Source organism: Oncorhynchus nerka, linkage group LG1, assembly GCF_034236695.1.
Source record: "Oncorhynchus nerka isolate Pitt River linkage group LG1, Oner_Uvic_2.0, whole genome shotgun sequence".
NCBI classification, from domain to species: domain Eukaryota; kingdom Metazoa; phylum Chordata; class Actinopteri; order Salmoniformes; family Salmonidae; genus Oncorhynchus; species Oncorhynchus nerka.
Genome location: NC_088396.1, coordinates 2769893 through 2784981, shown reverse-complemented (window position 1 = coordinate 2784981; position 15089 = coordinate 2769893). Strand labels below are relative to the sequence as shown.

The 15089-nt window shown below is 40.7% G+C and overlaps 1 protein-coding gene across 3 annotated transcripts in view; it reads right to left on the bottom strand.

The window, feature by feature from the left end:
• LOC115130201 (melanophilin-like) overlaps positions 1–15089 on the bottom strand; it is a 124214-nt gene that overhangs the window by 96402 nt on the left and 12723 nt on the right. For all 3 annotated transcript variants that reach the window (XM_029661136.2, XM_029661216.2, XM_029661306.2), the window contains exon 2: positions 11243–11415. In XM_029661136.2, coding sequence (XP_029516996.1) covers positions 11243–11370 — 128 coding nt within the window. In that variant the 5' untranslated portion in view covers positions 11371–11415. The remainder of the gene's footprint in view (positions 1–11242; positions 11416–15089) is intronic.

The window sequence follows — 15089 nt, the reverse complement described above, 5'->3', positions numbered from 1 at the left end:
CACATAATTTTACTGCCTCATGATGCCATCTATTTTGTGATGAGCACCGGTCCCTCCTGCAGCAAATCACCCCCACAACATGATGCTGCCACCCCTGTGCTTCACGTTTGGGATGGTGTTCTTCGGCTTGAAAGCCTCCCCCTTTTTCCTACAAATGGTGATTATGGCCAAACAGTTCTATTTTTGTTTCATCAAACCAGAGGACATTTCTCCAAAAAGTACAATCTTTGTCCTCATGTGCAGTTGCAAACCGTAGTCTGGCTTTTTTATGGCGGTTTTGGAGCAGTGGTTTCTTCCTTGCTGAGCGGCCTTTCAGGTTATGTCGACGTAGGACTCGTTTTACTGTGGATATTGATACTTTTGTACTTGTTTCCTCCAGCATCTTCACAAGGTCCTTTGCTGTTGTTCTGGGATTGATTTACACTTTTCGCACCAAAGTACATTCATCTCTAGGAGACAGAACGCGTCTCCTTCCTGAGCGGAATGACTGCTCCGTGGTCCCATGGTGTTTATACTTGCGTACTATCGTTTGTACAGATGAGTGTGGTACCTTCAGGCATTTGGAAATTGCTCCCAAGAATTAACCAGACTTGTGGAGGTCAAAAATCTGAGGTCTTGGCTGATTTCTTTTGATTTCCCCATGATGTCAAGCAAAGAGGCACTGAGTTTGAAGGTAGGCCTTGAAATACATCCACAGGTACACCTCCAATTGACTCAAATGATGTCAATCAGCCTCAGAAGCTTCTAAAGTCATGACATAATTTCCTGGATTTTTCCAAGCATTTAAAGGCACAGTCAACTTAGTGTATGTAAACTTCTGACCCACTGGAATTGTGATACCGTGAAATAATCTGTAAACAATTGTTGGTAAAATGACTTGTGTCATGCACAAAATAGATGTCATAACCGACTTGCCAAAACTATAGTTTGTTAACAAGAAATTTGTGGTGTAGTTGAAAAACAAGTTTGAATGACTCCAACCTAAGTGTATGTAAACTTCCGACTTCAACCGTAGATAAGCTAGCGTTTTCTTCGAAAGCCATTCTTGTGATTTTTGTTGAGCACCCCTCCATTGCTTTGTTTGCAAAAGCTTGAAGGCTCACCTGAACAGATAAACTAGCCTATTAACACCGTTATGACTGACTAGTGATCATTGCTCTTGCAGTTTGATTGTTTTAATATTCCCAGCCTTGGTTACATTCATGTGTTTTTGTCCAAAATATTGAGGCATTGAAACTGAAACAGTGCATCCCAAATGGGTGGCAGAAGCAAACAATGTACCAGGCCAGGTGTGATTTACAACCTGATAGCAATATTTGTTGGACTACCAAGAAATGTATAATATGAAATGTATCATTCCAATTGATCATTAGAAAACCAATTTGCAATTTTGTTAGCACAGCTGAAAACTGTTGTTCTGATTAAAGAAGCAATAAAACTGACCTTCTTTAGACAAGTTGAGTATCTGGAGCATCAGCATTTGTGGGTTTGATTACAGGATCAAAATAGCCAGAAACAAATACCTTTCTTCTGAAAATCGTCAGTCTATTCTTACAATAGTCATTTACAACATTAACAATGTCTACACTGTATTTCGGATCAATTTGATGTTATTTTAAAGAACCAAAAATGTGCTTTTCTTTAAAAAACAGTGACCCCAAACTTTTGAATGGTAGTGTATACCTGCACTTTCTATTTGTCTGTTGCCAGTTCATCTTGTCTTTGTTAGGTCGTCCCAGCGTGTTTTTTCCTGTTCCTTAAGTTTTTGTTTTTAGTCTTCCCGGTTCTGACCCTTCTGCCTGTCCTGAGCCTGCCTGCCGTGAAGTACCTGCCCGATTCTCCTGGATTACGAACCTCAGCCTGCCCTCAACCTGCCCTTTGCCTGCCCCGTGTTATAATAAACATTCTGAGATTCAAATTATCCAGCTCCTTTGTCTGCATCTGGGTCTTATCCTGAGCTGTGATAATTTAACTGAATACATCTAATCTGCCAACAATGCCTTACACTACATTATGCTATTTTTAATCAAATAGGATCTATTTTTAAAACCTTGGTTTTGTAGCATAAACTGGCAATTTTATATGTTTTACTGATATTATGATTGTCTGTTTGTTTCATCTGCAAAGTAGTTAAAATGCAGTTCCACTTTAATTAAAATAACCTTTTACAGTGTTCAGATCAAAAATGATGCAAAAAAATAGGTTTATCTGACTGTAGCCTATCAATCATTTTGTTTTCCGTACTGACATAACCTTGACGTTTGTCAACGACGTGTATAAATGGAAGCATATATATATATAAAATATTTTAAGAAAACTTTTATTATTTGGCCTTAATGCTATGAGCACATACAAACGCATTGAATAACAGATTCACTACATGGAAAACAGATAGTCCGGCCCAAAAAAAACGAAAGGTTTGTTCTGAAGTGTCTATCCTAAACTCAGCAAAAAAAGAAAGAAAATTCATAACAATCCAAACAACTTCACAGATCTTCATTGTGAAGGGTTTTAACACGGTTTCCCATACTTGTTCAATGAACCATAAACAATTAATGAACATGCACCTGTGGAACGGTCGTTAAGACACTAACAGCTTACAGACGGTAGGCAATTCAGGTCACAGTTATGAAAACGTAGGACACTAAAGAGGCCTGTCTACTGACTCTGAAAAACACCAAAAGAAATATGCTCATCTACGTGAACGTGCCTTAGGCATGCTGCAAGGAGGCATGAGGACTGCAGATGTGGCCATAAAATTGCAATGAATTGCAATGTCCGTACTGTGAAACGCCTAAGACAGCGCTACAGGAAGACAGGACAGACAGCTGATTGTCCTCGCAGTGGCAAACCACGTGTAACAACAGCTGCACAGGATCGGTACATCCTAGGATAGGATAAAGTAATCCCCCCCCCCCCCCCTCCCTCCCCCCCCCTTAAAAGACCTAGATGCACTATTGTAAAGTGGCTGTTCCACTGGATGTCATAAGGTGAAAGCACCAATTTGTAAGTCGCTCTGGATAAGAGCGTCTGCTAAATGACTTAAATGTAAATGTAAATGTACATCCGAACATCACATCTGCGGGACAGGTACATGATGGAAACAACAACTGCCCGAGTTACACCACAAACGCACAATCCCTCCATCAGTGCTCAGACTGTCCGCAATGGGCTGAGAGGGGCTAGACTGAGGGCTTGTAGGCCTATTGTAAGGTAGGCCCTCACCAGACATCACCGGCAACAACGGGCACAAACCCACTGTTGCTGGTCCATACAGGACTGGCAAAAAGTCTTCACTGACGAGTCGTGGTTTTGTCTCACCAAGGGTAATGGCCGGATTCACGTTTATCGTCAAATAAATTAGCGTTACACCGGGGCCTGTACTCTGGAGCGGGATCGATTTGGAGGTTGAGAGTCCGTCATGGTCTGGGGCGGTGTGTCACAGCATCATCGGGCTGAGCTTGTTGTCATTGCCTGCAATCTCAACGCTGTTCGTTGCAGGGAAGACACCCTCCTCCCTCATGTGGTACCCTTCCTGCAGGCTCATCCTGACATGACCATCCAGCATGACAATGACACCAGCCATACTGCTCGTTCGGTGCGTGATTTCCTGCAAGACAGGAATGTCAGTGTTCTGCCATGGCCAGCAAAGAGCCCGGATCTCAATCCCATTGAGCACGTCTGGGACCTGTTGGATCGGAGGGTGAGGGCTAGGGCCATTCCCCCCCAGAAATGTCCGGGAACTTGCAGTTTCCATAGTGGAAGAGTGCGGTAACGTCTCACAGCAAGAACTGGCAAATCTGGTGCAGTCCATGAGGAGGAGAGGCACTGCAGTACCTAATGCAGCTGGTGGCCAAACCAGATCCTGACTGTTACTTTTGATTTTGACCCCCCCTTTGTTCAGGGACACTTTATTCCATTTATGTTAGTCACATGTCTGTGGAACTTGTTCAGTTTATGTCTCAGTTGTTGAATATTGTTATGATCATACAAATATTTACACATGTTAAGTTTGCTGAAAATAAATGCAGTTGACAGTGAGAGGACGTTTCTTTTTTTGCTGAGTTTATATCTGAAAGCTATAAGAAAGATCAGGAAACATTTGTTCGTTTTTTTTTTTTTACATGTATTTAACCGCATATATTTGTCACTAAACAGCCTCCATATTCTGTTTACTTCCATAATTGTTTTGACTGGTACTGGGGGACTTTCAGACCAGTCTTGTGATGCCTGTGGGCTTCCTAGAACAAAACAACAGACATGTAGGTGTTCGTGAGAGTCACCTTTACACGGAGGTCATATTAGTTTTGTAGGCCAAACCGTTCGGACGCTACAGACTATTTTGTGAGAAGACAGATTTTTTTCGGGATGGTCTGACATACATCGCTCTAGCTCTTTCACCTTTCACTGCAGATGCATCCAATGCAACAACAAAAAAAACATATCTTGAGCTGATGGACTTTTATGGGAATGTTCTTATTATGCTAATTAGATTTCCGCGTGGCACGGACATCGACCTTAGAGGGTTAAGGACAGTAAGCCAGTGATGAATAAGCTCCATTGTTATAAGCTCCATGATTTGTGGTTAATATTCTTCACAATATACTATTTTCACATAGAGAGCAGAGGTACACCAGTACACCAATCTCTCAAACCCCATTTTTCTATGTCTTATTCAGTGCTAAGAGACTAGGCCTAAAACTGATTGAATCCACATGAGTAACAATGTGATTCCACTAGTTAAATGGACTTAATCAACGACAAGCATCATGACAAAAACAGCTTTAACTTTAACAGAGAACACGGAGAATAAGTAGCTGGATCAAGACGTTGGCAAAGTGTGTGGCAGAATTTGGAAAGGAAGTGGAGACAGTGAGTTGTTTGTGTTTTGGGAAAGAGACAGACCAGGAGAGGGGAGAGGAGAGAGAGAGAGAATCTTGTTTTTCATTCAGAGATTGAAATAGTCTGGCTAAAATGGGCCTTGTGACTGACATGGCTGTGTTCCTCTACAACGGGAAAGAGAATTCCACATACATTACAGAGCCATAGAGACACTCATGGCCTAGACAACATAGACCATCAGCAACTGCAACCAAGGATGCTTAGGCCTACTGTATAGCTGTGACTGTAGCTAAATCTTTCTAACCACAACAAACAACCACACTGAATATGGATACATGGGAGTTTCATCTGGACACAAAATGGACCGTTAGTCCTGTTTTATTGCTACTGTGCATCTGTGTATTTTTGTATTTTCTCTATATTAAGTTATAGATACATGTTGAGCAGCAGAGGTCAGCATCATGGCATCGGGGAACTTGGGGGATTTCTGCAAATCTGCAAAAGAGCTCTGAGTATGCCAGGAATGATTGGTTGATTAGATCAGGTTAGATTTCTGACCAAAGGGCAGGGCGTGTGCCAAACTGGTGCTTCTTTCTCTGCTATGTTCCTTCCTTTTCTGTCTCTCTCTCTCAAACCCAAACATACACACAAATAAGGCCATATGCACAAAGGCACATGTACAGTACATATGTGTGCACACATGCACACACGCACAACCCAGGCATTCGCAAACACCTGTAGAACATCAATATATCTACGATTAATCATCCTACATGTTACTACCGAAGAATTACAATCAATCAAATGCTTAATGTAAAATATAAGTGACATGCAAGTTTAAAAACCAGACATGGCATTTATCATGTTAAATATAACTTTTTATTCAATATGAACACATGGGAATCAGCAGCTAATCCATTTACAATGGGTTACGTAAAAAGGACATTTCACATAGAGGAATAAAAACAAGGACTGCGTCCCAAATGGCACCCTATTCCCTAAACGATATCATATACAAGACAGTACTGTGCAGCCGTCTTCATCGACCTGGCCAAGGCTTTCAACTCTGTCAATCACCACATTCTTATCGGCAGACTTAATGTGAGTCTGGAAGGTGAGTTTACAGTCTAGCCAGACACCTAGGTATTTATAGTTATCCACATATTCTAAGTCGGAACCGTCCAGAGTAGCAATGCTAGTCGGGCGGGTGCCGACAGCGATCAGTTGAAGAGCATGCATTTAGTTTTACTTGCATTTAAGAGCAGTTGGAGGCCACTGAAGGAGAGTTGTATGGCATTGAAGCTCGTTTGGAGGTTTGTTAACACAGTGTCCAAGGAAGGGCCAGAGGTATACAGAATGGTGTCGTCTGCGTAGAGGTGGATCAAAGAAACACCAGCAGCAAGAGCGACATCATTGATGTATACAGAGAAGAGAGTCGGCCCGATAATTGAACCCTGTGGACCCCCATAGAGACTGCCAGAGGTCCGGACAACAGGCCCTCCTATTTGACACACTGAACTCTATCAGAGAAGTAGTTGGTGAACCAGGCGAGGCAGCCATTTGAGAAACCAAGGCTGTTGAGTTTGCCAATAAGAATGTTGCGATTGACAGAGTCGAAAGCCTTAGTCAGGTCGATGAATACAGCTGCACAGTAATGTCTCTTATCGATAGTGGTTATGATATCGTTTAGGACCTTGAGCATGGCTGAGGTGCACCCATGACCAGCTCTGAAACCAGATTGCATAACGGAGAAGGTACGGTGGGATTCGAACTGGTCGGTAATCTGTTTGTTATCTTGGCTTTCGAAGACCTTAGAAAGGCAGGGTAGAATATATAAAGATACTTTTGTTCACGTTTCCTTCAGCATCTTCACAAGATCCTTTGCTGTTGTTCTGGGATTGATTTGCACTTTTTTCGCACCAAAGTACGTTCATCTCTAGGAGACAGAACGCGCCTCCTTCCTGAGCGGTACGACGGCTCCGTGGTCCCATGGTGTTTATATTTGCATACTATTGTTTGTACAGATGAACGTGGTATCTTCAGGCGTTTGGAAATTGATCCCAAGGATGGACCAGACTTGCGGGGGTCTACATTTTGTTTCTGAGGTCTTGGCGGATTTCTTTTGATTTTCCCATGATGTCATGATTTTCCCATGATGTCAAGCAAAGAGGCATTGAGTTTGAAGGTAGGCCTTGAAATACATCCACAGGTACACCTCCAATTGACTCAAATAATGTCAATTAACCTATCAGAAGCTTCTAAAGTCATGACATGATTTTCTGGAATTTTCCAAGCTGTTTAAAGGCAGTCAACTTAGTGTATGCAAACTTCTGACCCACTGGAATTGTGATACAGTGAAATAATCTGTCTGTAAACAATTGTTGGAAAAATTACTTGTGTCATGCACAAAGTAGATGTCCTAACCGACTTGACAAAAATACAGTTTGTTAACAAGAGATTTGTGAAGTGGTTGAAAAACGAGTTTTAATGACTCCAACCTAAGTGTATGTAAACTTCCGACTTCAACTGTACTTAGCAAGCAAATGCGGCTAGCTAGTTTAGCCTACTGAAACACCCTGCTCAAACAGAGGGATGCTATGTTAGCTAGCTGGCTCTGACTTTCCAACACAACACTGGAACTCTTCCAAGTCAACGTAACGTTAAGCTTTTGGTATTACTAATTTATTGCCACTGGGTCTTGCCAGTGTAACTGCTTACTGATTGTACACTAACATTACTGCATGATTGTAGCAGGTTTACCGACGTGTTAGTTCTATTAGCTATGTTGACTATGACATTGTAGGCTGTTTGTAGAGGTTTGGCTTGGAAAGGTTTTCTCGCCTGGTCACATACAGCTGATTTGTTGTGCATTGAAGACCGCAATCGAAGGGAAAAGAAGGAATACAATGTGGCTGTTTTGAAAGGGAACTGTTTACGCGTGATCAGGGGTGTATTCATTCCGATTCTGTTGAAAAACATTTCTTAAAACGGAAGCAAACGGAACAAAACGGGGATAAAAAAGACCTGAATTTGTCCAATAGAAACTCTTGTTTGCAACTGTTGGACTAATAATTACATTATTGTTTGTGTAAACTGTGTTATTGGCTAGCTCCTATGATACAACACTCTTCTGACGAGAGAGCACATTTTCTATGCGAAATCGCCTGGCCTCATTAGCTCATTGTATGGATATATCCAAATAAATATCACTAGAAAACAGCTAAAACAAATGCAAATGCAGCTACTGTTGTTATTCTGTCTGCACTGTTTGATGTGATTGTAAGTTAGCTGTAGTTGGCTAGCTAGCAAGCTAGGGACAAGAACGTTTCCAGCCAGTATGGCAATGGAACATTTAGAAAGCACATTAAATTTGTCTCTCGACCTGTGTTCACCTGTGTTGTATACTTTCATTCATAGGTTAGATTGTAGCAACCTAATGATGGGTATAGGGAAAATGTTTGTATCATGTAGTAGCCTAAACCTATTGCTGTTACATTGAACTGGGTGAATGGAATATGAATGAGTCATCCAATATGCTGTAATAGAAATAAGGCCATGCTCGATTTAAACGACACTGAACTCCACTTAATCCTGAATGAAATGACTGAGCCATAAACTAAGGATCAATGAAATCAGATTCCCTCCCTCTTGCAAAGACTGCGTCATCATCCCCTTCATTTGAGGAAGACGACTGATTGAATATTTCATTAATAAATAAAAAAATTGTGTTAAAATGTTTTAGTATTAAAATATATCCCATTACACATTTAGTAATGACAATGTATTTTAAACTTCACGCACAGTAACACTTTTGTATGACTTAATAAAACAATTGTATCGATGTGCTTGTGCATTGAGTACACCAAAGTTGATAAGTAATAAAATAAAGACAGCACTTCTAAAAGCCTATTTCACACCATAGCCTGCACAAATGAAAATGTGGCACTGATTCGCCCTTGGATTAACGTTTCAACATTGTCTCAATGAAGAGTTTAGCGTTCGACTACCAATGTGCAACATGCACGCAAAGTTACAAACCTGCTAGAGTCAGAAGCAGGCGGACGAGCAATATCCACTGTCATAGTATGGATGAAGCCGGAGCTGGAATGTGAAGCTAACTGAAGCCGGTTAGCTTTAGAAAACCCTGAGTGGATCTAGCTTGCTTTGTAGGATAACTCTCTGGTGTGATCAGACATAGCATGTTGTCTACAATTATATTAGGCTACTAAGTGATAGTGATCCACGGATGATCAGGATTGATTGTTTGCTGATCAACTGGAGTCACGTAGGAATCCAACATGGTATATACTCCATCAGAGGCCTAGATGTGATGTCAAAAAGTGTAAATCCAAGTGGTTGGTTTAGGATCTGCATGCTGCATATTGGTAGAGGAAAAGAAACAAAAATAAGGCATTAAGCAAAATCTAAGGTAGGTCAATACCGTTGCATAAACCCGTCTTGCATGGCGTTTGAACACATCATAAGCACTGTGCATCCCTTTGAGTAACAAATTCATGCAATTAGTAGCTCATTAGATTCAAACCTACTGATTAACCGATTATTCAACCCCAGATCCTAACCTTCACCATTACGAGGATCAAAACAAATCTGACCCTGGATCAGCGGTTACATGGAACTTTGTCCAATTCTGCATATTGGATGAGCAAGATTTAGACCTAACCCAGGAGAACTAAATCCATGACACAGCCAGGGAAGGTCCCATTATCCTCATCCCATCATGCTTATCTCTCCCTACCATCAGAGTCGCTCCAGAGAGTCATATGATGGCCGGGCTAGGTCCAGCAGTGCATCCCGGAGTCTGGACATAGTCCACATCGTCTGCTGACTCCTGCATGGCACAGATAGTCCTGAGACTCATTACCTAGAAACCCACACAGCGTGAGAAGGGAGAGTCAATGCTCTTCATAACATTGCTAGCTCTGACCTGACTCCTATGAGAATCAATGCATCTTACCACAAGTTTAAAAAATATTTTTTTTTACCAATTGATTGGCTTTTTATGATATGGGAGGGCATTTTTGTCAAATGTTCTAAGGTGTTTGACATATTTTCTTTAATTAACGCCATACAAGTGAGGTGAACCTTCAAGTGAAACAAATGTGAGTGTCAAACCACAATTGTATCATGCAACTTTGCCATTATGGAATAATATCATGAACTGCCCAGTCAGCTGACTAGTAGACTCCATCTCTACCAGAGAAAAACACACTGGGACATCAGGAATGTGCCAATTATCTGGCATTACACGCCTGGGCTACAGTACAGGTCATGTGATCTGTGGCTCACTACCAGGCATCCCAGTAGAGCTTAGATATATAAAGGCCCTCTATCAGTGTTCACTATCATGCCTACCCACTGGGTACAAACAGGTTGAAAGGACATTGCTTTAACGTCTTCTTAACATTGTAGGATTATCATTGTATCAACATGGAAATCAAACTGGATTTGAAGAATTCAAATGCCTGAAATCAAAGGCCATCACAGGCATCAAGGTTTTAGTTAATTTCACGTTAGTCTAACACGCTTGGTTGACATCATCAGAGGGAGTTAAGGGAAAAACAAGTATGTACAGTATGTACTGTATAATGCATTTGACTCTGATGTGAACCTTGAGGTCAGTCCTAATCCCAGTCTACAGAAAACTGCAATTAAAATGAGACGGATTAACACGTCTCCTGGAGAGTCGTCTGAACCAACAAAATATCCTGATCTGCACTAATCTACACTATTAATCTACGTCGTCACACAGTGTAAATTCAATGGTGGATATATTCAAAAGTAGCCTTTGTCAGCTGGACCCAACTCTGCTATTCTCTGGGTAGAAAGAATGATTCCCTCAACAAAGTGGAATGATAATCCCTATTCAAATTTTATGTAATGTCTATAGACTCCGATATATAGTCAAATGTATCAAAATAATGACATGAAATGAATAAAGAATAACTGATTGATCCTGCATGGCAAGTGATCTTTAAAGTTGCTGTTCCAAATTACAGAGCAGTAAACCTCTGACATTTCAACCTATCCAGTAACTCAATTAGATTGTTACTAAGATATGACATTGTTAATTCTTAGGCGAGATCAGTCACTGGTAGACAGAATAGTTATAAATAGCAAATATATAGCAATATGCATAATATGTGCATACTACTTCAATATAACATACTGAAATCAAACCAATAATTTGGCAACAACAAACTTCTTAAATTGAAACATATAAGAGGCCCCTGCCTTTGTATGAGTCCAGCTCTTGGTCATTTTTGCTTTAATTGCAACAAAGTAGAGATGTATTTTTTTGTGAACCAACAAACCTCTATGTTCAAATAAAAGGAAAAACAAAAGGATCAATAATATATCAAATGAAAAGGGGTTTGCCTACCCCAGTCTGTCCTCCTCTTTCTTCCTCAAGTCAAAGTCTCTTTGGACGACTTGAAACACGTGCTGGGCCTCCTCCTCGGTCAGTGTGGAGAGATCCAGCTTCTTCCCCACAGCGGTGGTAGGCATCATTGTTCACCTTGGGCACCCGGGGACCATTCACTGCTTTATATTGGACTGCAAGAAGTGGGAGAGAAAACCAGTTAGATTGCCACCATAGTGCAACAGAAAGATACAAGACAAATGTTCACTCAAAACCATTATAATACAAAACAACAGTGTCAACAAATATAGAAAAAAAACTACATGGAACAGCAACTTCAACGAAGAAAAGACAAATCCCCTAATAACTACTACATAAAACACTATGTTCCAAAGTCAATGTTTGATACAGCTGAATGGAGTAGTAAAGCTATAGCAATTTTAGAAGGAAGATAATTGCAAGCTTTGCTTTGCTGCAATTCACTTCTTGTCATGAAAATGTCTGTTTTTATCTTGCAACAAAAGTAATACAAAAGCTTGCAGACAGTGTAACTGACAAAACAACATGAGGGAGGTGGGGAATGCAGTCCACTAAAATATTCTGGGTTGTTTGGTTGACCCAACAGCTGGTTTGCAGGTGTTGGGTGACTTAGTTGGGTTGTCTTCTTTAAAAATAGAAAGCTTCCATTGTTGATACTGGGTTATTGGTGCTGGGTTATTGAGATATGACCTAGCGTGTCAGATCAGAAGACTGGTCGTGTAGTTTAGTAGGGGTGTAGCTTTCAGATTATTCTTTTTACCCACCTGTGAGAGTAAATGTCATTCCTGTTCATCTGTTCTGTTGTATAGTTGTCACGTTAAGGTTGAACATTGACATTTTTGTTGTTCAATGAGGCTTACAGAAATGTACGAGGTCCCTTAAAGCCTATGTAAATCCCATTGTTGGGCTAGATACCACCTTATTATAACATGTTATAAATGATCTTCAAATTCTAGAAGAATGTGTAAAAAGCTTAACATTTTAAGGACAAATTACATTTGCTATATGTAAACTTAGCATGATGAATGGGAATGACATTTGTGACCCGTTTCAGGAAACTAGGCGTATGTCGCAGGTAACTTCTTCACAGGAGTGCCGTTTGAACGTAAACGGTTTTTACTTTTATCAAAATATGTTTTTTTGGCACAGGGGACGCATCCATCCATGATGTATATGTGTAATATAGTCTAGCTAGCTACATTTTCAAATATTACACATTTCAAATTGACAGAAAGTAGTAATTTCAAGTTAACGTTAGCTGGCTGGCTCGCTAGCTAACGTTACGTATATGACCTTATTCTTTGTTTCTCAAAGAAATTAGCTTGACTAAGCTAGCTAATATTGAACCTGGTTGGTTAGCTACTTGCAGATTCATGCAGGGTAGTAACATCATGAGTTGGGATTATGGTTCATTGTTTACCTTCCTAGCTACATGTTTTAACAAAATACTATTGTCTGAGTGTGCCAGTGCGCAGAATTGTGTGTCCATTGCACGCTCTGAATTCTGAGAGTGAAATGCTCTGAATTTACGAACGGAAAATCTGACAGCACAGTTGCAGTCACCAACACTCTAGATAACATAACAGCCTAACCAGCTCTGCTAGGGCAAGTTCAGTGAGCTGTTCTCTCATTTGTGTCTGGAAGTAGCTAGCAAGTTAGCTTGGGTGATTGACTGCTGTGTCTACAGAGCGCCCGGATCAACCCTTAAAGAGATGGGTGGGGATAAAGTTTAAGAGATGCTGAATGGGTGTAGACAAAGAAGGGCTCTCCAGTAGTAGTACCAAAACATTCAAAGACAATTTTCTCAAAAGTGAGTTTACAAGTTTATCAACTTTCAAAGCAAAATTACTTCCCATTGTTCCTCAACTGTAGTGTATGATATTACATTTTGTAGCTCTGAGTAGGGTTGCAAAGGGTCAGAAACTGTCCGATAAATTGACTAAATTTTTCCAGAAATTTTCCATGGGCAGTAAAGCCTGGGAATTTAGCTCAAATTCATCAAACAAGTTAGCTTACAACAGTGAACCATTTTATGTGGGATACACATAAGGCAATTCTAGGTCTTGTGGCATATTTTGGTTAAACTATCCTCCATTCAATGGAATTGCAACCCTCTGCATGCACAGTGCATCCTTCCATCACATGTGCAGTGCACTTTTGCATCACATGTACAGGTGATTCTCAAGATTTTGCACACTAATGAGATGCTATTGAGCCCACACTACTACACTGTCCGAGCCAAGGACTACATGCTTTTGATTACAATACTGGGTGGGGTGAATATATTTCATATGACATACATCATTTTTTGTTAGCTAGTAAATAGTTATTTGCAAGAAATTGCAAGATCGAATACCTGAGCTGAGAAGGTAAATAAAATGTTGTTCTGCCCCTGAACAGGGCAGTGAACCCACTGTTCGTAGGGTGTCATTGAAAATAAGAATTTGATCTTAACTGACTTGCCAAGCTGCAACATTGAGAGGATCTTGACTGGTTGCATCACTACCTGGTACTGCAATTGCTCGGCCTCTTCCCGCAAGGCACTACAGAGGGTAGTGCGTACGACCCAGTACATCACTGGAGCTAAGCTGCCTGCCATCCAGGACCTCCACACCAGGCAGTGTCAGAGGAAGGCCCTAAAAATTGTCAAAGACCCCAGCCACCCCAGTCATAGACTGTTCTCTCTACAACCGCATGAGAAGTGGTACCGGAGTGCCAAGTCTAGGGCAAAAAGGCTTCTCAACAGTTTTTACCCCCAAGCCATAAGACTCCTGAACAGGTAATCAAATGGCTACCCGGACTATTTGCATTGTGTGCCCCCAACACCTCTTTTACGCTGCTGCTACTCTCTGTTTATCATATACGCACAGTCACGTTAACTATACATTCATGTACATATGTACATACTACCTCAATTGGCCCGATAAACCAGTGCTCCCGCACATTGGCTAACCGGGCTATCTGCATTGTGTCCCGCAACCCACCACCTGCCAACCCCTCTTTACGCTACTGCTACTCTCTGTTCATCATATATGCTGTCACTTTAACCATATCTACATGTACATACTACCTCAATTAGCCTGGTGTTTGTATGTAGCCTTGCTACTTTTATAGCCTCACCACTGTATATAGCCTCGCTACTGTTTCACTGTCTTTTTACTGTTGTTTTAATGTCTTTACCTATTGTTCACCTAATAACTTTTTTGCACTATTGGTTAGAGCCTGTAAGTATTTTACTGTAAGGTCTCCACCTGTTGTATTCGGCGCACGTGACAAATAAACTTTGATTTGAGATAAAAAATAAAAAGTAAAAAAAACAGCAAAGTGAGTTTAAATCATTTCTAACTTGTTAACAATTTATGCTAGTTAGTTTTTGCTACCATGTGGCTTGCTTGAGCCTGCTAACTGAGGAGTGGTAATTCACCTGTTTCCACACATGTTTCATTTTAAAACATTTATATTACAAATTAGATAATTAATGTAACTGCTTAACTATTTATCTGTACATGGAATTGTATTTGTTTTTTAAACTTTTGTTTTCTAGTATTTACAGGAAAATGCCACAGGCACTCTCTGATGTATGGAGACATTTCACTGCAGCTAATGTAGAAGAAAAAGCTGTGTACATTTGCAAATGCTGTGCCTAATCATATGTGAAGAATGCAACAAATCTGCAGAATCATCTGGCCAAGTGCATAAAGTTCCCTCAGCGCTCACAACATGCAACCTCTGACAAAAGTCCCTCTACTTCTATTCGAGGTGAAAATGATAAATCAGACACCTTATCGATAGCAACAGCTCATGGTCCTCCTGGAATAAGTAGTTTGTT